This window comes from Eptesicus fuscus, chromosome 20 (genome assembly GCF_027574615.1).
Source record: "Eptesicus fuscus isolate TK198812 chromosome 20, DD_ASM_mEF_20220401, whole genome shotgun sequence".
Lineage (NCBI taxonomy): Eukaryota > Metazoa > Chordata > Mammalia > Chiroptera > Vespertilionidae > Eptesicus > Eptesicus fuscus.
The window spans coordinates 18,721,450-18,742,475 of NC_072492.1; the positions used below are offsets into that span (position 1 = coordinate 18,721,450).

At 58.7% G+C, this 21,026-nt stretch overlaps 1 protein-coding gene across 1 annotated transcript in view; it reads left to right on the plus strand.

Moving 5' to 3' along the window:
- MYO18A (myosin XVIIIA) overlaps window positions 1–21,026 on the plus strand; it is a 96,503-nt gene that overhangs the window by 57,856 nt on the left and 17,621 nt on the right. Inside the window, exons 15-33 of the mRNA XM_054709050.1 lie at window positions 315–401; window positions 2,495–2,636; window positions 2,775–2,934; window positions 3,959–4,145; window positions 4,677–4,920; window positions 7,248–7,357; window positions 10,423–10,488; window positions 13,729–13,857; window positions 14,552–14,695; window positions 15,052–15,141; window positions 15,329–15,448; window positions 15,663–15,774; window positions 16,173–16,300; window positions 16,612–16,766; window positions 18,511–18,634; window positions 18,723–18,923; window positions 19,467–19,577; window positions 20,088–20,192; window positions 20,542–20,688. Coding sequence (XP_054565025.1) covers window positions 315–401; window positions 2,495–2,636; window positions 2,775–2,934; window positions 3,959–4,145; window positions 4,677–4,920; window positions 7,248–7,357; window positions 10,423–10,488; window positions 13,729–13,857; window positions 14,552–14,695; window positions 15,052–15,141; window positions 15,329–15,448; window positions 15,663–15,774; window positions 16,173–16,300; window positions 16,612–16,766; window positions 18,511–18,634; window positions 18,723–18,923; window positions 19,467–19,577; window positions 20,088–20,192; window positions 20,542–20,688 — 2,562 coding nt within the window. The remainder of the gene's footprint in view (window positions 1–314; window positions 402–2,494; window positions 2,637–2,774; window positions 2,935–3,958; window positions 4,146–4,676; window positions 4,921–7,247; window positions 7,358–10,422; window positions 10,489–13,728; window positions 13,858–14,551; window positions 14,696–15,051; window positions 15,142–15,328; window positions 15,449–15,662; window positions 15,775–16,172; window positions 16,301–16,611; window positions 16,767–18,510; window positions 18,635–18,722; window positions 18,924–19,466; window positions 19,578–20,087; window positions 20,193–20,541; window positions 20,689–21,026) is intronic.

The window sequence follows — 21,026 nt, forward strand, 5'->3', positions numbered from 1 at the left end:
AAGATCCAGGAGGAAAATGACAGTTGTCTTCAAGTGTAAGGAAGAGTGTGAAGTTGAAAGGCTTACTCCTCATAGTCTACTCAGCGGATGTGAATAACAGGAATAGGTGACTTTAGCTCAGTGTGAAAGGAGGGTAGAAGGGTTTTAGTTGTCCGTGGCACGAGGTGCCCTGGGAGGCAAGCGAGCATTGTCACTCGGGCTGCTAGAGGGGCGCTCCTGCGTGGGACAGGAGCTCAGACTTGCTGACCTCACCTGCTCATAGAGCTGCGCCCACACATGGCCCTGTGCTTACTACGCTCCGCCTTCCTTCCCAGGAGAACATCGAGCTGGCGTTTGACGACTTGGAGCCGGCCACGGACGATTCTGTTTCTGCCGTGGACCAAGCCTCCCATCAGACCCTGGTAGGGATTCCAGCGAGGCCCTGGGCCTGTCTTCTCTCTCCTTTCCCATTCCTCTTCCTCTGTAGGACCCTCCCTCTATGAACTGTTGCCGGTGTGCCCCTGGGTGCTGAGGGGAGGCCCAGCAATCAGGCCCAGACACCAAGCACTTGAGAGCTGTGGTCCCTGCCCCTCCCTCACCCCTCAGCCAGTTTGGCCAGGAAGGTAGCACTTTCTTCTGCCCCTGGGTGTAATGGGGAGCCTCAGCCCCTGGGTGTCTGAGCCAGACAGGAAGGCGTACCTCCTTCTCTTACCAGCCGGGCTTAGGCCCTGTCCTGTGACCGGCTGAGCCTCAGGTCCTCCGAGGTGGCGAGGGCCTGGCTGGACTCAAAGGACATAGTCATTCTCTCCCATTGTCCCCGAGAAGAAGACTGATGCGCCTGGCAGAGTGGGGCGAAGAGGCAGCATTGCACCCGAACAGGGAAATAGCGCCCAGCTCTAGACGCCCACTGGGGGCCATGTGCATACGAGCTCTCCCCCCTGGGGATGGGCTCTGTCACCCTTGGGACTAGTGTCTTGGACGCCTTATTGCCTGGGGACTGGCTGGCCTGAAGTGCACTTGGCATTTGGTGATGATCTTCAATTAGGGAAGTCACCTAAGGCGTTTTACTGGAGAACCGACATTTGTGCTAGGCTTGCTGATCTCCCCGCTCTGCTTCGAGTCCTGTCTCCCTCTCCTTCTTCCTTGTGGGAAGGCCCCGTCGGCTAGCAAGGGAGTGGAGCTCGGACAGAGTGAATGTCCCCCCGGGACAAATGCCTAAAGTGTCCAAGATTCACATCTCCCCGGGGAAGCTGGCCTTTCCCCCGACACCTGGGTCCCGAGGTGGCCTCCCTCCAGTACCTTTGCCATTTCCCCGAGTAGGAGGAAGTCAGTCCGTGTGGCTTAGGAGCGGCAGTGGGTCAGACAGTGTATTTGGATGGGGGTTGGCCATTCTTTCCCTTCTTTGCTCTTCCCATCTCATGGGCCTTGGCATCGGGCAGTTGCACCCCTGGGGATGAGGGCCCCTCAGTGCCCAGCCTGCCACTCACCATCTGATGACTTCATTGCTCACTCCTGCTGGCAGCTCTAGCCACTCTGGGACCGTAGTTGCTCATCGGTCCTTGGTCACCTCCTGGTAATCACACTGGCTCCCTTGGGCAGCGTCAGGGAGGAGAGGTGGGCAGCTGCGGTCAAAGAGGGAAATGGCATCTCTCTTCGTTCTCTTGTCCCCCAGTCCCTACAGGCCAGGCCAGCCTGGGTGTGGGGAAAGTTCAGTCCTTCTTGCTTGAGGAAGACTTGGACATTCCATTGGAAAGATACCCTCAGACCGGATGTGGCCACAGATAGAGTTTGTTTGGCTTCCATGGGGTGTTAGAAATCAGACTTCAGTCTTTCCACCTTCTCTTGAAAAACGGGAGGATTTGCCAGTACGAGGCCAACATTCTTGCAGGACAGCAGTTGGCCGCCGCTGCGTGGTGGCTGTTCCCTTTAGATGGTGCCGCCTGGGCTCCAGCCAGCCTCGATCTGCCCACTTGGGCTTTCACACCCACGAAGTCACTTGTCTTACGCTTTTCACACTCGAGTTTAGGACTCTGCAGGGACCCCACCTGCAGCGCCCTGGGTGCTCCTCTCAGGGTAGCCCCACAGCTGTCACTGTTGACAGCTTCCGTTAGGCCACGTGCTATGCTCAGAGCCTCACAGGCTGGGAGGTGATGCCCAGGGAGTGACTGCAGCCTGAGGCCCTCGCAAACCCCTCGTGACCTGCGAGAGGATGAGGATGGAGGAGAGCCTCTGGGTGTAAGCAGCCTTCAGTCTTTGGTGACTTTGGGCACGAGTCCTAGGAGTCATATTTTGCCGTGGGCTTCTCTCTCTGATCTCTGTCTGGCCTCCTCTTTTTCCTGTCTGCCCACCTGCTCCACAAGGTGTCAGCAGTGAGGGGCGGGAGCTGCTATGTGTGTGCGGTGTGCGCGTGTATGTGTGTACGTGTGCAGCATAGTGATAGTGTGTGGGTAGGGACTGGGCACTGGCTCCTTTCCCCAGCTCCGTGTGACAGTGGGATTTCTCCGCTTCTCCCTAGGTCCGCTCATTGGCCCGCACAGACGAGGCCAGGGGCCTGCTGTGGCTGCTAGAGGAGGAGGCTCTGGTGCCAGGGGCCACTGAGGAGGCCCTCCTGGAACGCCTTTTCTCCTACTATGGCCCCCAGGAAGGTGACAAAAAAGGTAGGTGGCACCCCCGGAGGGCAGCCCCTCTACTTCCTCTCCAGGGGACCCACCTATATGGGTCCAGGTGGTACTGAGGCCCTGGGCTTTGTGGAGCCGGTGCCCTGATGGTCTGAACCTTGCATCTCCCACCCTCAGGCCAAAGCCCCCTCCTGCGCAGCAGCAAACCACGCCATTTTCTCCTGGGCCACAGCCATGGCACCAACTGGGTGGAGTACAATGTGGCTGGCTGGCTGAGCTACACCAAGCAGAACCCGGCTACCCAGAATGCCCCCCGGCTCCTGCAGGACTCCCAGAAGTAAGAATACCACTCACTCTGCCCACGTCCCACTCCCCAAGGCTGTTTTGGGCCCCCTGGTCAGAGGCCTCCCTCTCCAGCAGGGTAGATACCCTCTGCTTCCTAAGGGGCAATAGCCAAGGCTAGTTGAGGGCTTGGGGGTGGCCTCCTGCTGGAGTAGAGGTGGGGACAGACATGGTTGGAAGGACCTATAGGTATTTTTTGGGTTTTTGTGTGTATTTTAAAAATATTTTTATTGAATTTAGAGAGGTAGGGAGAGGGAGAGAGAGATAGAAACATCAATGATGAGAGAATCATTGATCAGCTGCTCCTGCATGCTCCCTATTGGGGGGAGAGCCCACAACCCAGGCATGTGCCCTGACCGGGAATTGAAACGTGAGCTCCTGGTTCATGGGTCGATGTTCAACCACTGAGCCACACCAGCCAGGCTTATTTATTTATTTATTTATTCATTCATTCATTCATTCTGGGGGGGGGCCTATAATTTTAGATTTGACTAACACCCCTGCATTCTTCACAGAAGGCAGGCATAGCCTTAGAAACCTCTCAGGTGTATAATCCCTGTCATCCATTCATTTATTTAACAGATAATTATTGGCACCTTCTCTGTAACTGAGTAAAACACAAATCCCTGCCCTTATGGAGTTTACATTCCAGCGGGACTGGAGACAGTAGATGTAATAGATTGTATCTCCTGTCGGGCTCCACTGTGTCCTGCTACATGGGCAGCCTTTCCCCCGCTCTGCCCTGCCTAGCGACAGAGAACAGATCGCCCGCTCTGTCCACTCCCTGGCTACCCCTCCCTCAGCGGCTGCCCACCCTGGTTTTGTCTTCTCACTGTTCAGGGATTTCTCTGCAGTGTCTTTGTAGGGGGCGGGGCATGCAGCCCTCGCCCGGGTAAGCCAGGCCCCCGGCCAGGGTGGCGCGGGGCTGGTCTGGCTTCCTAGGAGCTCCGAGAAGGAATGGCCTCTACTGCTCTGTGAATGTGACTTCTCTCCCTCCTCGGCCCTCCCTCCTCCGGCAGGAAGATCATCAGCAACCTGTTCCTGGGCCGGGCGGGCAGCGCCACGGTGCTCTCGGGCTCCATCGCGGGCCTGGAGGGAGGCTCGCAGCTGGCGCTGCGCCGGGCCACCAGCATGCGGAAGACCTTCACCACGGGCATGGCGGCTGTCAAGAAGAAGTCACTGTGCATCCAGATTAAGCTGCAGGTGGTGAGTCTGCCCGCCCAGGCCCGGTGCCCCTTCCCACCCCTGGCAGGTGGCCTGGGCACACTCAAGTCACCCAGTGCCCACTCTGCATCCCACTTTGACTTGATTGATGCTGGTGGGTCCCCTTTTTCAGTGCTGTTGCCTGGGTGACAACTCAGACCTGGTTTTGGTGGTTGTTGTTGGTTTAAATATTTTTATTGATTTCAGAGAGGGAGGGAGTGCGAGAGAGAGAGAGAGAGAAACATCAACGATGAGAGAGACTCATGCAACGGCTGCCTCCTGCACGCCCCACACTGGGGATTGAGCCCACAACCCGGGCACAGGCCCTTGACCGGAATCGAACCCGAGACCCTTCAGTCTGCAGGCCGACACTCTATCCGCTGAGCCAAACCTGCTAGGGCGGTAACTCAGATCTGTAAAGGCAGAGTTACGCAGGCTCGGCACGTCCTAGGCAGTGGTGGGGCACCCGCCAGCCCGCAAGGAGTGGAGGTGCTGGTACCAGCTCCCCGAGGGCCGTCCCTTCCCCTCCGGCAGGATGCCCTCATTGACACCATCAAGAAGTCGAAGCTGCATTTCGTGCACTGCTTCCTGCCGGTGGCCGAGGGCTGGGCCGGGGAGCCCCGGTCTGCCTCCTCCCGCCGGGTCAGCAGCAGCAGCGAGCTGGACCTGCCTTCAGGAGACCACTGCGAGGCCGGGCTCCTGCAGCTGGACGTGCCCCTGCTCCGCGCCCAGCTGCGTGGCTCCCGCCTGCTTGACGCCATGCGCATGTACCGCCAAGGTAGGGCCCCCTGCGCCCTCAGCTTCCCTTTTCCGGAGCTGCCTCTGTCCGTCCCCATCCCTCCGAGGGGGACCGTGGGCTAAGAGGGTGCTGCTCCCCTCCTGTCTCCAGCCAGCCCTTGGTCTCTTTTCTGCCCCAGGGCCTCCTCTGTGGGACCTCGTCTCATCTGCCAGCCCAGTGTGCTCCTCTCTTTCTTTCCACTCTGCTGACTCCTCTCTTCTGCCTCTCCCTTCCATATCCCTGTCTTCTTCACCCTCCTGCCCCCCCTCCCCACATGCCCTGTACCCAGAGCTCCATCCTTTCCCCCTCACTGGTTTGGTCACCTCTGCCCACAGCAGCAGATGCCTCCTGGAACCATCCACTCAGTGGAGGTACCTACCTCCAAGAGCAGGCTGGCGCTGGGTTAGCCCCCCAGTGAGAAATGAGGTGCTAATCATAGGTAACATCCACAGAGCGTTTACAGAGTACCAGGCACTATTCCAAAGTCATCGCACCCATGAACGCATTCAATGTGTGGAGGCAGAACCGGACTGCCTCGTGACACGTAGGTGTTATCATCATCCCCAGATGAGGAGACTAGCGCTCAGAGAGGTTAAGTCGCGTGCCCAACATCACACAGCTCGTGAGTGGCAGAGTGGGGTTTGGACCGGCTTCCCAGTTCATGCCTCTCAAGTAGGGTTTCATTTGTCCGAGACGTTACGAATTGCCAGGTTCCTGCCCTTTTCCCTTTGCGAGAGGAGCAGGCAGGGTCCCGCCCACCCACAGCCAGGTCCCCCGGAGGCATCCCCATGGGCACCGCCACTTTTCCTCGGCAGCCAAGCCAGGGAGCGGGCTCCCTGCTCTGCTCTAAATAAATCATCGATCTGTCCCCACGTCTTGATATGGAGTTGGTGTTTATTATTTCAAAACCAGATTGTTACCGCTCTGAACAAAAATCAATGTGCTTTACTCAAACAAGCAGATCGATGAGGCCAGCAGCAGCGGGGGCCCCCCTTCCCTCAGCCCCCAGCCACCATCGATAGCGCTGATGATTAATTAAGATGCCAGGCGTTCGGACCTGCTATCCCGGCCCATCAATTTAATTGCAGTTCAGATACAATCAATAGCTCACTTTGTCTTGGCCCCTCCGCGGCCCCCGCCTCCTGTTTCAATTATCAGGCACATGCATCAGCCTCATCTCCCAGTTGGAGGCTTTCCCAGAGCCGGCGGGGCTGGCACAGTGGAGGGAGCCCCCGACTGGCTGTCGGCGTTTGGGCTCGGAGTCCAGTTCTGCCTCCAGCCACAGCCTTTGTGATCTCGAGCAGTCGGTCGCTCCACCTCTCGGGCCTCAGTTTCCATGTCTGGAAGAGGAGCTGTATCTGGTTTCACACCCTTTTCAGCTTGAAATTCCATGATTCTGTAGAAGTTGGTTTCTTGGTCCTCGATGGAGGGCTCTGGTCTCCTCGGGTGAGTCCGGGGAACCTCCCGCGGGCCACCATCCTGACCTTGCTCCACACCGGAAGCCATCTCACCCTTGCCCTGACCTCAAGCCCAGACAGTAAGGGCACCTCTGTGAGAGGTCACACTCTTTAGGGAAAGAGCGCCTCCAAGTCTTTTTGGTCACATAGCCTAGGACTCAAGGTCAAGATCGGGTAAGGAGGGAGCCCTTCCCACGTCCTGCTTCAGTAGACTGAGGAAAGGAACCATCCAGTGAGTCAAGCTTTTCTACATATTTTCTCATTAAATGACTACCCTGCTAGATATGTGGTCGGGCCCCCATTTAAAGATCAGGAACCTGGGGCTCAGAGAGGCCTGGTGACCCATCTAAGGTCACATGATACCAGGAGCCAGGATCAGGGTTCCACCCCCAAGCTCATGTGCTGTTTCTCTCAGCTACCCTCTAATGCTCTATTTTTTTTTTTTTTTCTTATTAAGTCCTCAAGACATTGTTCTCTGGGTTATGACAGTCGTGGATTGGAGGACTGAAAAGCGTCTTCGAGGCCATCTGGCTTTTATAGCATTCCTGCCAGGTGGTCAGCCTTCCCCCACGTGCACCCCTCACTGACAGGGAACTTGCTTCCTTCCAGAAGAACCTGTTCCCCTCTAAACCTTGTAATGCCACTGTAGGGCAGCCCTAGATGTCCTCTCGGCTTCCTGTCCCTCGCCCCTGCCTGCTGCCTCTCCGCTCTCTCCTTTCCTGGGCCGGCCTCCACCGCAGGCTCTCCTGCCCCCGCCGTGTCTTCCCCTGCGGGCGACCCTCCCGCCCGTGCCTGGGCACCGTGGCTGTTGGAGTGTGTGGGAGCAGGGGAGGTGCTGATGGGCCTGGCCCTGGGCTGCTCTCTCTCTAGGTTACCCTGACCACATGGTTTTTTCTGAGTTCCGCCGCCGCTTTGATGTCCTGGCCCCACACCTGACCAAGAAACACGGGCGCAACTACATCGTCGTGGATGAAAGGCGGGTAGGTCTGGGCCCCAAAGCCTCCCCCCCTCCCCGACCCCCTTTTCTCAGCTCAGAGCCCTCTGAGCAGCTACCCTTCCTTCCCTGGAGAGAATTGGTCTGGCCCTTGCTCAGGCTCCTGGTGTTGGCCCTCCAGAATGAGGGCAGGGCCAGGCGCCAGCCAGGCTGTGTCAGTAGGGAGAAGGCAGCCTGGGGAATGGATGGCAGGAATCTGAGAAGAGTCGCCCCCTTTGGAGGCCCGAGGTGGGGTGTCTGCTGACAGTCCTTCAGGAACCTCCAGGTGCAGATGAGAGCTCATGTTTTGGTGTGCCACTCACTGGTAGCCCCTGGGCCCCGCAGCCTTGACCTCCACGTGGGACTAGTTCCTGCAGAGGAAGCTGTGCCAGGGTGAGCCTCAGGCCTCCCGGGCCCCTTGTCCACCCGGGCTGCTGATGGGGATGTCCTGGCTGCCGATGGGGATGTCCCCCTGCCATTCTAGGCTGTCGCCTTGACCCCCAGAGGCAGCTCCTCGGAGAGACAAAGGGCTCCCGAGCAGAGGAACCCTCTTTCCCTGTGCTCTTCCCTTAGGCACCCTGCCTGACTCTGAGAGCATCTGACCTCAGGATGGCTTCCCTAAAAGGGCGGGTGCTCTACAGAACGGGCAGAAAGCCCCCTCCCCTTGTCCCGAGTCACACACAGACCCACATTCGTGGAGACCCCAGAACCTTCTCTCATTCAGGACCGGCCAGGGTCCTCAGCAGTCCTGGGGTGAGTGTAGATGACCTGCCCCACAACCCCTTCTCTCTAAGCTTCGCCTTCATTCCAGCCTCCCACTCACGGCCACACCCAGCACCTTGCCAGCCCTGGAGATGCTCCGCCTCTGGAATTCCAGCGTGGCCTTCTCTGACTTCAGCCTCCCTCCTGTGCGCCTCACTCCTCTCTGTCCATGGAGACCTCTCATTTCTGGATCCCACTGCGTTTTCTCTACTCGGTCCATTCCCTCTCTCTTTACTTCCTTTACCGCTCAGCCTCGAGGCCGCAGTCTAACCCTCTGGCCACAGCCTTCATCACCATCCTCAGCTCTTCTGAGCCTCCCCTGGCACCTGCCCTGCCCAGCCCCACCCTGAAGGGCCAGTCTTTGGGCATCCACCTGCCTCAGTTTAGCGCTGCCAAGTTGCTGTGGGAGAAAAGGATACAACCATGTGGACATGAATTCCTACAGCTTCATGGTCTCCAGCCCCCACTGGGCCCTTGGGGTGGCCTGGCAAGTTTTCCATGTGCTGTGCCCCATCCTTACCTGGGCCCAATTCTAAGCTCCTTCCCTGACTCTCCATTCTCCACCTTTCTCCTCTAATGCTTCCAACCGTGCTTGCCCAGGTCTCCTGGCCAGGGGTTGACCTTGCCTCTCAACGCTAATAAAATCGAGGCTCCAACTTCCTCCTCTGTCTTCTGTACACTGCTCTTCAGGTGCCTCCTTCCTCCTTTGTGGGTGGGAGAAGCATCCCTCCCTCATCCAGTCCCATTCCCTGTGGTCTCCCTGGAGACCTGCTCCCTTGGTGGTAACTCTCCTCGCCTGTTCCCTCGGCCTCTCTTCTGCTGGCTCTTCTCTCAGTGGAGAAACCTCCCACAGACGTTGCTGTCAGAAAGGAGCCTTCCATTACCTCTCTCTCATGCCGGACCCATTGTCTGTCTCCTGCCTGCCCTGTACCTTCAACACTTCCTCTCCTGTCGCGTCCTCCCACCCCACCACCGTTCACTCCTCCACCCACAGCTGCCTGGTTCCCATCCCCGACACCCTGGGATTGGCCTCCTTGTCTCCTCCTGCACTTCATGTTGCCAGAGCTAACGGGCACTTTTCTGTGCTTCTCCACAACATGTGACTCTGTGGACAACTCTGTTCTTTTTGAAAATCTCGGCTCAGCCCATCTGCGGCCACTCCTGGCTTTCCCTCGTCTCTCTATTCTTTCCTTCTCAGAACTTCTGAGCTTCCCTGCTTCCACGTGCCCCTGAAATAAAGGTCTCCCTCTCCTTGGCCCTATGTGTTTTCTATCCTGCATCCTCTTCCAGGGCAACCTAATTCACACCCATCACTTCAATTACCACATATGTATTGATGACTCCCAAATCAATAGTTCTAGCCCAGGCCTCTCTCCTGGACTCCAGACGTGCGTTTTTATCCAGCTTATTTCTGGACTTCTCTACGGGTGTGCCATATAGCACCTCAAACTCAGCATATTCAAACCAAACTGATGATATTGCTTCCAAAACCCACTCTTTCTCTTGTATTCTCTACTTTAGAAAATGACGCCATTGTCTATTTAGTTACATAAGTCAGAAACTTCAGTGTGTCCCTAGATTCCTTCCTCTCCTCTACCGGTCCCCATACCTGGCAAGGCTCTATCTCCTTAACATCTCCTGCATCCCCTCCCACCCCCCCATTTTTAGGTCAGGCTCTTTGTAACCTTCTCTCCTGTAGATTATTGCAGTAACTGCCTAAGGGGGTTTCCACTCATCCTCTGCCCTTCTACCAGTGATATCTCCTTAGAATGCAAATCAGATCATGTCATTACTGAGAGAACCCTCCAGGACCTCTCAGATCACACAGATTCCAACTATTTTGGCTACTGCCCACCTCCCTCATTGTACCCTAACTGCTCCCACTTCACTGCAAACTATACTAACTACTTTTCTCAGCGCATTCTGTTGTCTTCTGTTTCCCGAGCCTTTGCTCATGCTAGTCTCTCTGCCTGAAATGCCCTCTCCCCTGCTTTGTCTGGCTAATTCTTGTATCTAAAGACTCAGCACAATCTACACCTCCTCCAGGAAGCCTTCCAGGATCCCCTGGGCTGACTTAGATGCCTCCTCCTCTATGTACTTCACTAGTTCACTTGTCTCACAACACCCAAAAGATCGCTTGTATCCTTATATCCCCAGAATCTAGCAAATGCCTGACCCTGTGGAAGCCACCGAAAGTGACACAAATAAGGGACTGAGTGGAAGACAAGGAAGGACTAAGTGACTGGGTGGAACCCTCTGTGGATGGGGAATCCCTGGGTCGGCTCATGACAGAGACCTCTCTCTCTGCAGGCGGTGGAGGAGCTGCTGGAGTCCTTGGACCTGGAGAAGAGCAGCTGCTGCATGGGCCTGAGCCGGGTGAGCTGTCCCCCCAGGAAGGCAGTCGGGCCTCACTCTCTGGTCACCCTGTCCACATGGCTGCCCTGCCTGCTCAGTCTTACTCCAGGAGTCTCCTGGTGCCCCTTCTGCGTCTTGCCCCCCGAGTGAGTCCCCTTGTCCACCACCCCAGCCACTCTGGGGCAGTCCTTCCTCTCAAGCTGCCCTCGTTAGGGCGAGGGGCCAGGAATTTCGATATTCCAGCTGCAGCAAACTTGATTTTCCTCCCTCTGAATAACTGGCTTGTTCAGTGCCGTGAACACCTTGTGATGTCAGGAGGGAGGAGTGGGTTGGAGAGTGGCCCTGAACTTGCCCTGGGTCCTGGTGTGGGGAGTGGGGAGGCCAGAGGGAGGAGGGCTGGAAGAATCGGGAAGGCAGTAGGCAGAGTACTCGGGAGGGCAGAGCCCCCTGTGGCAGGTCCCTTGGGGCTGCCAGGGTCCCAGGAGGGCAAGCAGGACATGGAAATGCTGTGCTGCCGCCACCTGCCCACGGGCCGAATTCCTCATCTGAATGGAACGTAGCACATAAAAGGCAGGCACGCCCGGCCCCGGGTGCCAGTCTGCCGCACCACCACACAAGAGGGTCAGCTGAGCATTCCTCCCGTGCGCCGAGCCCTGCAGGCCACTCTTTCCCGCGACCGGGAGGCTTGACCAGCAGCGTCCACGTATGTGCTCAAGGGCTGTAGTGGGAGGGAGAGGCGCTGGGAGCCAGACGGAGGGTTCTGGGCCTGTGCATCTGTCAGCAGACAGGGAGGAAGTCCAGTCCCAGGGCCTCATGGGGAGAGGGAGGTGGAAGGGGATGCTCCTAAAAAAGCTGAAGTATGGTCTGTCCATGCTGTTCTCTCCGTTCTGCACGCGGAGGCACGTCCTTGGTTCCTCCGGCCCCCCCTCCCCCCCCGGGAATCCCGCTGCAGTCCCCTCGCTGTACCTTTGCCTCTGCCGTCCTTGGCTTTCCCTCGGGCCCTGCAGTCCCTGCTGGTCTCCATTCCTTCGTTTCTGGTTCTGTTATCCTAGTTCCTTCCTGGGCCTCTGTGTCTTCTGCATCCCGCCCTCTTTCCGTCCTTTTTCTGGTTTGGGTTTCTGCTGTCTGGCTCACCTCCCTCTCCCCTTCCCCAGCTGTCTCTAAGCTGGGGCTGCCGGCTCAGCGTCTTCCCTGGGAAGCCTGCAGTCAACGATTTCACATCAGCCTCCTGGTCTTCCCCCGGGTGGGCTCCTGCCCCTCTGGCAGGCTGAGCTGCTACTGGCTGGCATTGGGGTGGCACCTCCTCCAAGGCACGTCCTGGGCAGGGCAGGGCCTGCCCAGGCTGGTCCTCCTCCTGGCTGCCATCTCAGTCCCTCTGCATCGTCCCCGTGCCCAGCTGAGGCAGTCGCGCCCCAGGGGGCAGGATTAGGGGCAGCAGCAGAAGTTCGCTCACATCTGGTTTGGGAGAGAAGGTTAGGACTTGTGTGGTTAACACTGGGTGGCGAGCAAGGACTTCCTGTTGGTCATATCATTTCAAAGGGGCGGGGGGGTCTCAGTCTGAGGCAAGGAGGTGGGGGATCTCAGAACCTCTGGTTATTGCGTGTGAAATTTGTATGGATGGCTATGTTGGGGAGGAGACGGCCTGAGCCTTCACCTAATACTCAAAAGGACTCCTCACCCCACACATACACAGCTGTTCCAGACAGGTTGGAGGCTCCCTGCCCTCGCCTCTAGACCAGTGGTCAGCAAACTCATTAGCCAACAGAGCCAAATAGCAACAGTACAACGATTGAAATTTCTTTTGAGAGCCAAATTTTTTAAACTTAAACTTCTTCTAATGCCACTTCTTCAAAATAGGCTCGCCCAGGCCGTGGTATTTTGTGGAAGAGCCACACTCAAGGGGCCAAAGAGCCACATGTGGCTCGCGAGCCGCAGTTTGCCGATCACGGCTCTAGACCATCCTTTTTCTTCTCGTGTGTGTTCCTGGGCCATTGCCTGTCCCCCACCTGGCACCTCACTGCGTCTGTCCTAGTCAGACAACTGTGCCTGCTGGCCACCAGCACAGGGGCGTGGCTATTCCCTAGCCCCTGGGAGGGTCGCAGGCTCACACGCTGTGGGAAATCAAGGCTCAGGCGGGACTCGGGGTCCATGGGAGATGCCAGGCGCTCGGCCCCACGTGTGGGGTTGGGGAAAGTGTTACAGAAGACTGAGCTGCCTTTCTCCCGGGCCAGCCTCCGGGGACTAGGTTTCCTCGGCGTCGCCAGAGGCAAAGCTTTCTCCACAGAAAGCAGAGGCCCTCTCCCCACTGGCCCCCCGAAGGGAGGCCTGGAGCTTGTACCTCATGGTCTTGAGTCTTTCCCCATGGAGTTCACGGCTTCTCTTTGCCCCACCGAAGGGAACTGTTTGTGTCCTGGGCGTGGTGGAGGTGGGCATATACCTGTCCCTTTGCCCTCTCTAAGGAGACTAGAGCCTTTTCTCACCTGACCATCTCCCCCTCTTCTTCCTCTCTTAGTAGGAAAACATGTACCCAGCTCCAGCTCAGGGCACCCAAGAGTGAAAAGAAAGGCTGGGTGTGGGGGCATCCAGCTGGTTGCTCTCACATCTGCCCTCCAGCCCCCAAACCTGTATGACAGGTCCCTTGACTGGGCCAACCTCCGCCCACCACACCGGCTTCTTCATGAGATGAAACCTGGGTGTGTGGGTGGGGGTGGGGTGTTGGCACATGAAAGAAACTGAGCTGGGAGGGTCCAGAGAAGGGGCCCCCTCCCCTTCCCCACCCCCTTTCTCTGCACACTGCTTTTTGGACCTTCTTCTTCTTACCCACGGACACCACCCACTCACCTCGCCTCAGGCAGCTGGATGCCAAAGGCAGCTGGAGCGTGTGGTTGGGCCCTGCCGTGGGCGGTGGGCACAGGGGGCATGGGCAGTGCTGCTGGCAGTCCTGGGGGAAGAGCCGCCGTCGATGTGGCTGAGGGGTGTCCTCTCCCCGTTTGACCAGTGGTGCTGCTTTTCCTTCTCCTCCCGACACCTTCCTTTGACTCCATCTCCTTTCATCTCTCTTTGAAGTTAGATTTCCCACCTACTCCTCCCCTTCTAAAACCTCCCAGCCCCAGCCTGGCCCTCGCCTTTCAGCTCCCCTCCTGTCTCGGACCCTTGGATTCTCAGGCTCTTGGTTTCCTGCGCCTGCTCCCGGTTTCCTCGGTTTCCTCGCCGGGCTGCCCCACCCAGGCTCCTGCCTTCACCTGGCCTGCTTCTCCGCAGGTGTTCTTCCGGGCAGGCACGTTGGCACGGCTAGAGGAGCAACGGGACGAGCAAACCAGCAGGAACCTGACCCTGTTCCAGGCGGCGTGCAGGGGCTACCTGGCCCGGCAGCACTTCAAGAAGAAAAAGGTGCTACTCCAGGGGCATCCCCCGGGCCACTCCCCAGCCTCCCAGGCAGAGCTGAGTTCCCGGGGGGGGGGGGGGGGGGGGGGCTCGAGGGAACATGGAGCGGCAGGAGGCTGGTCTGGGGGCTATGGGGGAGAAGATGTAGGGACCTCCGGGGGCCACCATGCCCTGGGCCAGGCTGGGGCATGGGCAGTCCCTTGGTGCCAGCGAGAGTGCTGGTGTGCTCAGTGCTGAGACCATGTGGCCTGGCCCAAGAGTTAGGGCGGGGTGGGGGCCCAGGGCCCAGACAAAGGTGGGCTGAGGGTCACAGGCTGCTCCATGAAGATTAAGGAGCTGTGTCAGCGACTCCTTTTCTTATTAGCAAGTCCATAAAACAGCCAGCACCGCCGCCTCTGTGTTTCAGCAAGATTAGGTTTTATAGCGTTTGCAGGCCAGGGTGCTGGAAATGATCAGGCAGCAAATAAAGCAAATGGAGTTATTCCTAATGATGGCGGAGGGGCTGGTGCCCAGGGCAGTGCTCCCGGGGGCCCGTCTCTGTCGCCCACTCTCTGAGGGAGGCAGGGAGGCTGGGGGCAAAGGGCAGCACAGGGGGTTTTGACTCCAGGGCAGGTGGCCAGAGGAGCAGCCCAGTGGGGAGGATCCTGGCTGGGCCTGGTACTGAGAGCCCCCACTGTGCGCCACCCCCGCCCCAACTTAGATCCAGGACCTGGCCATCCGCTGTGTGCAGAAGAACATCAAGAAGAACAAAGGGGTGAAGGACTGGCCCTGGTGGAAGCTCTTCACCACCGTGCGACCCCTCATTGAGGTGCAGCTGTCCGAGGAGCAGATCCGGAGCAAAGACGTGCGTAACAGCCCCGGGAGGCCCAGGTGACTGGGAGGGAAAAGCCCAGTTCGTCCACATGGGCAGGAGTCTGACCAGCTTTGCTTGGGCTCCCACGTGCTTCTTTGTTTAGTCCGGGGAGCTGGTGACCCTCAAGTGTGCCCATCAAACAGAAGGCCTCCCTCTGGGGTGCTGGCTGAGCCCTTGGGGAGCCTCATAGGATAAAATCTTGGGCACCCCTGGAAGGCAGTGGCTTCCTGTGTCCTTGTGTCCTGGCCCCAAGCTTTGCCAGCTTTGTTCACCCCAAGGGTGCGGATCCTGGGCCCTGACCTCTCGCAGCGCCCCTGGCTCACTTTGCCCTCCTCGCTGCACCCTAGGAGGAGATCCAGCAGCTGCGGAGCAAGCTTGAGAAAGTGGAGAAGGAGCGGAATGAGCTGCGGCTCAACAGTGACCGGCTGGAGACCCGGGTGAGTGACTCCTAGCACCAGACAAACTGGCTCACCGCCACAGGGAGGCTGGGCCTAGGAGGCCTCCCCCCTCCCCCCACCCGCCCCCCAGCGTTCCGGCTGAATGAGGCAGGCAGTTCAACTGGTAACTGGTAACTGGTGGCATCTCCCTCTGCCCTCTGTCCCCCCCCCCTCCCCTCCCCCCCAGATCTCAGAGCTGACATCGGAGCTGACAGATGAACGTAACACGGGAGAGTCCGCCTCCCAGCTGCTGGACGCGGAGACTGCGGAGAGGCTCCGAGCTGAGAAGGAGATGAAGGAGCTGCAGGTGAGGGCAGGGCCGGGGTGAAGACAGCCATTCTAGCGGCTGCCGCACTCTAGTGCCCATCAGCTCCCCCCAAGGACAAGTGGCATCTTTGCCACTAGCCCAGCTCCTCTGTCTGCCGTGGGTAAGCGTGTGACCATGGTCTGTGTGGTTCAGGGACGTGGCGGGTACTGAGTTAGGGATGGAATGGCACACCTCCTCACCCCCTCTCCTGCAGACCCAGTACGATGCACTGAAGAAGCAAATGGAGGTGATGGAAATGGAGGTGATGGAGGCCCGTCTTATCCGGGCAGCCGAGATCAACGGGGAAGTGGACGATGATGATGCAGGTGGGCCTGAGGCTGGGGCAGCTCGGTAGTGGCCTGAGTGGCAGCTCTGATGCCCACCCCTGGGTAACCACACTCCTTGTCTAGGCGGGTCCCTTCGTAGAGTTCTGTGATGAGGCTATAGTGACATAAATGGACAGTAGAGGTGCCAATATATGCAGGGGATTATCGTGGAGGGCCGTAATAACCGTGGTAATGACCGTGTTTGAGGGCCGAGGTCTGGCAGTCCCAGCTATTGGCTCCTTCCACCTTGGGACGAAGCCATCACTCCAGAGACATGTCTGAGTCCCTCTGGCTGACTCCACCTGCTGCTCCTCCCTGCCCCATCCTTCTTCCACCCTGCCCTTTCTTGGGGACTCTCAGAGGCTCAGGCCTCCCTGTCTGCCCCCCCCCCCCCACAGGTGGCGAGTGGCGCCTGAAGTATGAGCGAGCTGTGCGGGAGGTGGACTTCACCAAGAAGCGGCTCCAGCAGGAGTTTGAGGACAAGCTGGAGGTGGAGCAGCAGAACAAGAGGCAGCTGGAGAGGCGGGTGAGTCTGCCCGAAGCAGTGGAGGCCTGAGCCCGGGAGGGCAGCGAGGGGCTGGGTCCCACATGGTGGCCCAGTGAAGGGCCAGAGGCAGGCCGGCCCTGGGAGCAACAGGAGAGGATTGGCGTGTCCGCCTCTCAGTGCCGGGGACCCGCAAGGGCAAACTTGTTCGAGTGTCTTAGTTTCCTGAACGTCCCTGACTTCATCCCTCGTCTCTGGTTTCCCCTTCACTTATCCATCGCCTCCTCCTCACCTTCTCCAACACGTCCGGGCCTCTCCATGGCTGATGACCCTGCACCCACCTGGGCCGCTAGCTCGGGGATCTGCAGGCCGATAGTGAGGAGAGCCAGCGGGCCCTGCAGCAGCTCAAGAAGAAGTGCCAGCGGCTGACGGCTGAGCTGCAGGACACCAAACTGCACCTGGAGGGCCAGCAGGTCCGCAACCACGAGCTGGAGAAGAAGCAGAGGAGGTGGGTGGGTCCCCTGCGCTGGGCTCAGAGGACCTTCTAGAGCAGCCCAGACAGGACTCCCTGCCTCTCCCTGCAGGGAGGAAAGAAGAAAGGGCCTGAATGTGGCCAGGGGCCTCGCCTGCATGGTCACTCGTCCAGAATGTGAATGGGTTTTACTCCTGACCTCTGAGAAGTCCTCAGACCACATCCCATCGAAGGCCTGCTCAGGCCTCTGCTCTCAGATACGCTCCCCCAGAGTCCTTGTCGCCCTGCCTGGGCCCCGCAAGGACGGGCACCAGCCAGGCCCCCTGCAGGGACCACTCCACCAGGGCCCTGCCCTCGTGCCCACCCCGCTCCCCGGCTCTCCCTTGCCTCAGCTACACAATCACACTCCCCTGACTAATGTCATTAAACTACCGTGCCACTTCCATCTCATTATGGTAATGACACAAGGGAGGGGGGCAGCCCTCACAGGAGAAAATCCAATCTAAATTAATTTCCCGGGCTGGGGATGGGAATGGGACGCCTTTATTAGCAACGCCGAGGAACCCACACACCCTGGGAACAGCAGGGCGCCCCAGGGGGTGGGAGCAGCACCCCGCTGTCCTTTGCAGGGAGAGGGTCTCAGCAGGGACACTAGTTGCCTATGGGAAGGGGCAGCCCCACACCCACACCCTGGAGGTGAGAACTGCAGAGCCCCGACCTTCCAGTGACCCCAGGTTTCCCTCGGCCTCCTGGCTGAGCTGCTGCTTTGTGGAGAGTGAGAGGAAACAAGGTCTTACATTTCTTCCAGCACCCTGACTGTCTGCTTCCCTAGTTCTTATCTTTACACCCACCCTCCCTTTTACCTAGCGGCGGGCACCCTTCGCGGGAACCCCCCTCTGAGCACCCCGATGGCAGTGCCGGTCAGGCCTGCTGCACTCCCCACTGGGCAACTTATTAGGTTTCAGCTGCCTGGAGTTTTTTTACTTTTTTTTTTTTTTTTGATACAGTGTTGGGGTAGGAGGAGCTGTTCATTTTTCGACAGGAACCTGATTAGCTATTCAGGGAAGGCGTTAAGAGGAATTTCAGTCATTTGCTCCTTATTTAAAGTCACTGGGCAGGAAATGGAAGGGTGTGGAGTGGAGGTGTGAAGAAAGGCCCCCAACCGTGGATGTGCACTTACCCATGGAAGAGGCCCCACTTACCCATGGAAGCCTGGGGCCGGCTGGGGCCAGTGGCACTGCTGGCTTCCAGCCCAGAGTGGGGTGTCCTGGTGGTGACAGGCGCACCGCTGGGGCAGGTGGGCCTGGCCAAAGGCTAGTGGCGGAGAAGTGGGGGCAGGAGCCAAACTGAACTGCAGAAAGTGAGTTCGACGAGGCAGCGGGATGTCCATTTCTACCCATCTTGTTACCCTCTCTGCCCTCACCCGGGGCCCTCATTCTTGATCTGTTGAAATGAAAAAGGTCGAGACTTACCCCAGAGGAGAGGATGTTCTCCTCTGCCCTGCAACAGTCTGTGGGTCCTCGTAGGCCCCCCATGGTGAAAGGGCTCCTTGGGCCAGCTTGATGGAATGCCTCCCCACCCCACCAATCCCAGACCAGGTTCCTGAGCAGGGCCTTCATGGCTTGTCACCTCACCCCGGCCGTCGTTCAGGCGGCAGGAGTACCCCCTCAGCTTGTATCCCATCTGTACCTGCGGCATCGTTTCCCAGCAGCCTCTGGGTGCTGGAGACCCAGACCGTTCCCTTGTCTGATGGGGCCGCTATGGCCGTGCTCCCTCCCAGGTTTGACAGCGAGCTCTCGCAGGCCCACGAGGAGGCTCAGCGGGAGAAGCTGCAGCGGGAGAAGCTGCAGCGAGAGAAGGACATGCTCCTCGCCGAGGCTTTCAGCCTGAAACAGCAGCTGGAGGTGCGTTGGGCTGCCCACCATCCACACCCCGCCCCCTTCACAGGCCCAGGTCCGCCCAGGGCCAGCCTCAGCTTCTCTTTTGCTCCAGGAAAAAGACATGGACATTGCAGGGTTCACACAGAAGGTCATCTCCCTGGAGGCTGAGCTCCAGGACATTTCCTCCCAAGAGTCCAAGGATGAAGCCTCTCTGGCCAAGGTCAAGAAACAGCTCCGGGACCTGGAGGCCAAGGTCAAGGACCAGGAAGAGGAACTGGATGAGCAGGCGGGGACCATCCAGATGCTGGAACAGGTGCTGGAAGGCTTGGCTAAGGGAGGCACCACAGTCCCCACAGCTAACCTGAGGCATGGGCAGAGGAGGGCAAGATCTCAAACTCAGTCATTCATTCCCTTATTCACCAAATGTTGTGGGAGCACCTGACCTGTGCTGACCACAGTGTGAAGATAGTTAAGCTTCTGTAGTGCTTTCCACGAGAACAAACCTTGGTTGAGCTCTAGTGGGAAGGGGCTCAGGGTGCACGGCAGCCCACCCCGGCTGCCACTGAGCCACCGTGTCAGCAAGAGCCTGGAGGCCAAGTGGAAAAGCTTCAGGGTGGTCCCACCCCAGCAGCCTTCTCTGGGCCTGGGCTGGACCCTAGAAAGGGAGTTCAGCTGCCCCGGTAAAGCCACAGGAGCAAGGCGGGAGCAAAGGGAACTCCTGGCAGCGGTATTCCCTGCTCCTGGTTCTGGAGAAAGCTGCTCGTCAGGGTGCAATGGGCAGGGGTCAGAGTGCAATGGGCAGAGGTCAGCGAGCTGCTGGGAAAGGAACCCAGTCTCTACGCCCACCCACCTCCAGGCCAAGCTGCGACTCGAGATGGAGATGGAGCGGATGAGACAGACCCATTCCAAGGAGATGGAAAGTCGGGATGAGGAGGTGGAGGAGGCCCGGCAGTCGTGTCAGAAGAAGGTAAGGCCATGGGTACTGACCTGTGCAGTCAGTATAAACACCGGTTCCCCCATCACTGCTTTAAAGTAAGGGGATTTCTGTTTCCCGGCCTTAGCCACGCTTTCTTCCATTGCCCTTCTGGACCAGGAATCTCCGCTCCTGACGTTAGCTGGGATGCGTGCTCTCAGGGTCTGTAGGGAAACTCAGGCCCTTGAGGGACTAGTGTTCTCTGCTCCTCAGCAGCCCACCCTGAGCCACCCTGTGCAGTCAGCTCGCCTGACTCTGTGGGGCCTGCCCGCTCTGGAACGAGGGCTCCCACTCTAGCTTGGGGCCACCATCATGTCCTCCCATCACTCCTCTCCCTCCACGGCTGCTATGAGACCCTAGGAACCTCACGTGCAGGGTCTGACCCCTCTGGGGTCATTCATGCTCAGCCCTGCCCACTGTTTCCCGGGGTGGGGGGGATTCAGGAGGAAAGGGGCTGCCTGGCCCCAGACACTGGGGACTTACTCTGTCCCCATGGTTCTCCAGTTAAAACAAATGGAAGTGCAGCTTGAGGAGGAATATGAGGACAAGCAGAAGGTGCTGCGAGAGAAGCGGGAACTGGAGAGCAAGCTCGCCACGCTCAGTGACCAGGTGAGCGGAGACTGCTGGCCGAGGCCTGGCCAACTGCCTGCCTCATCCAGACTTAGGGATGGGACTCTGGCCGGGGGTCAGAGTGCCATGGGCAGAGGTCAGAGGTCTGGGAACATGGAGGGCAGTGCTGGGATCTGTGGAGCCCGCTGCCATCACGTGTAGAATGGGGGTGATCATCCTGCATTGCACACCCAGGCTTTTCTCACCGGCCGGCGTGACCCTGGCACTTCCACTGTCGTCGCTTATTAGGGGGACTCAGAATGAGAGCCGGGGTGCGGCGTGAGCTCGGGGAAGACAGGAGGGGGCCCTGTGGGAGAGCCCAGAGCCTCAACTTCTGGTGCCCACCCAGGTGAGCCAGCGGGACTTTGAGTCAGAGAAGCGGCTCCGGAAAGACCTGAAGCGCACCAAGGCCCTGTTGGCTGACGCCCAGATCATGCTGGACCACCTGAAGAACAACGCGCCCAGCAAGAGGGAGATCGCCCAGCTGAAGAACCAGGTATCGGCTGCAGAGAGGACGCGGTCAGCTCTCAGGGCAGCTGGGCTTGCTTCCCAGTGTTCCTTCTCTCCCTCGCGTCCCTCTCCATGGTTCTTGAGTCCTTGGGAAGGAAGGTGACAGGGAAGCAGGAGAAGCCACTTGTAACAGCCATGCTCCCCGGGGTCTCTGCATGCCGCCTAGCGTGACTGCCAAGCCTCGGGCTGCTGGGGGTACCCAGCCCTGTCATGGGAGATGCCTGTGCACACACCTCAGCACCCTGAGGTGTACATGGAGGAGGAAAGGAGAGCGCCTGGGCTCCCTCTCCCCGGTGAGCACCCTGCATAGCCCTCCTGTCCCCA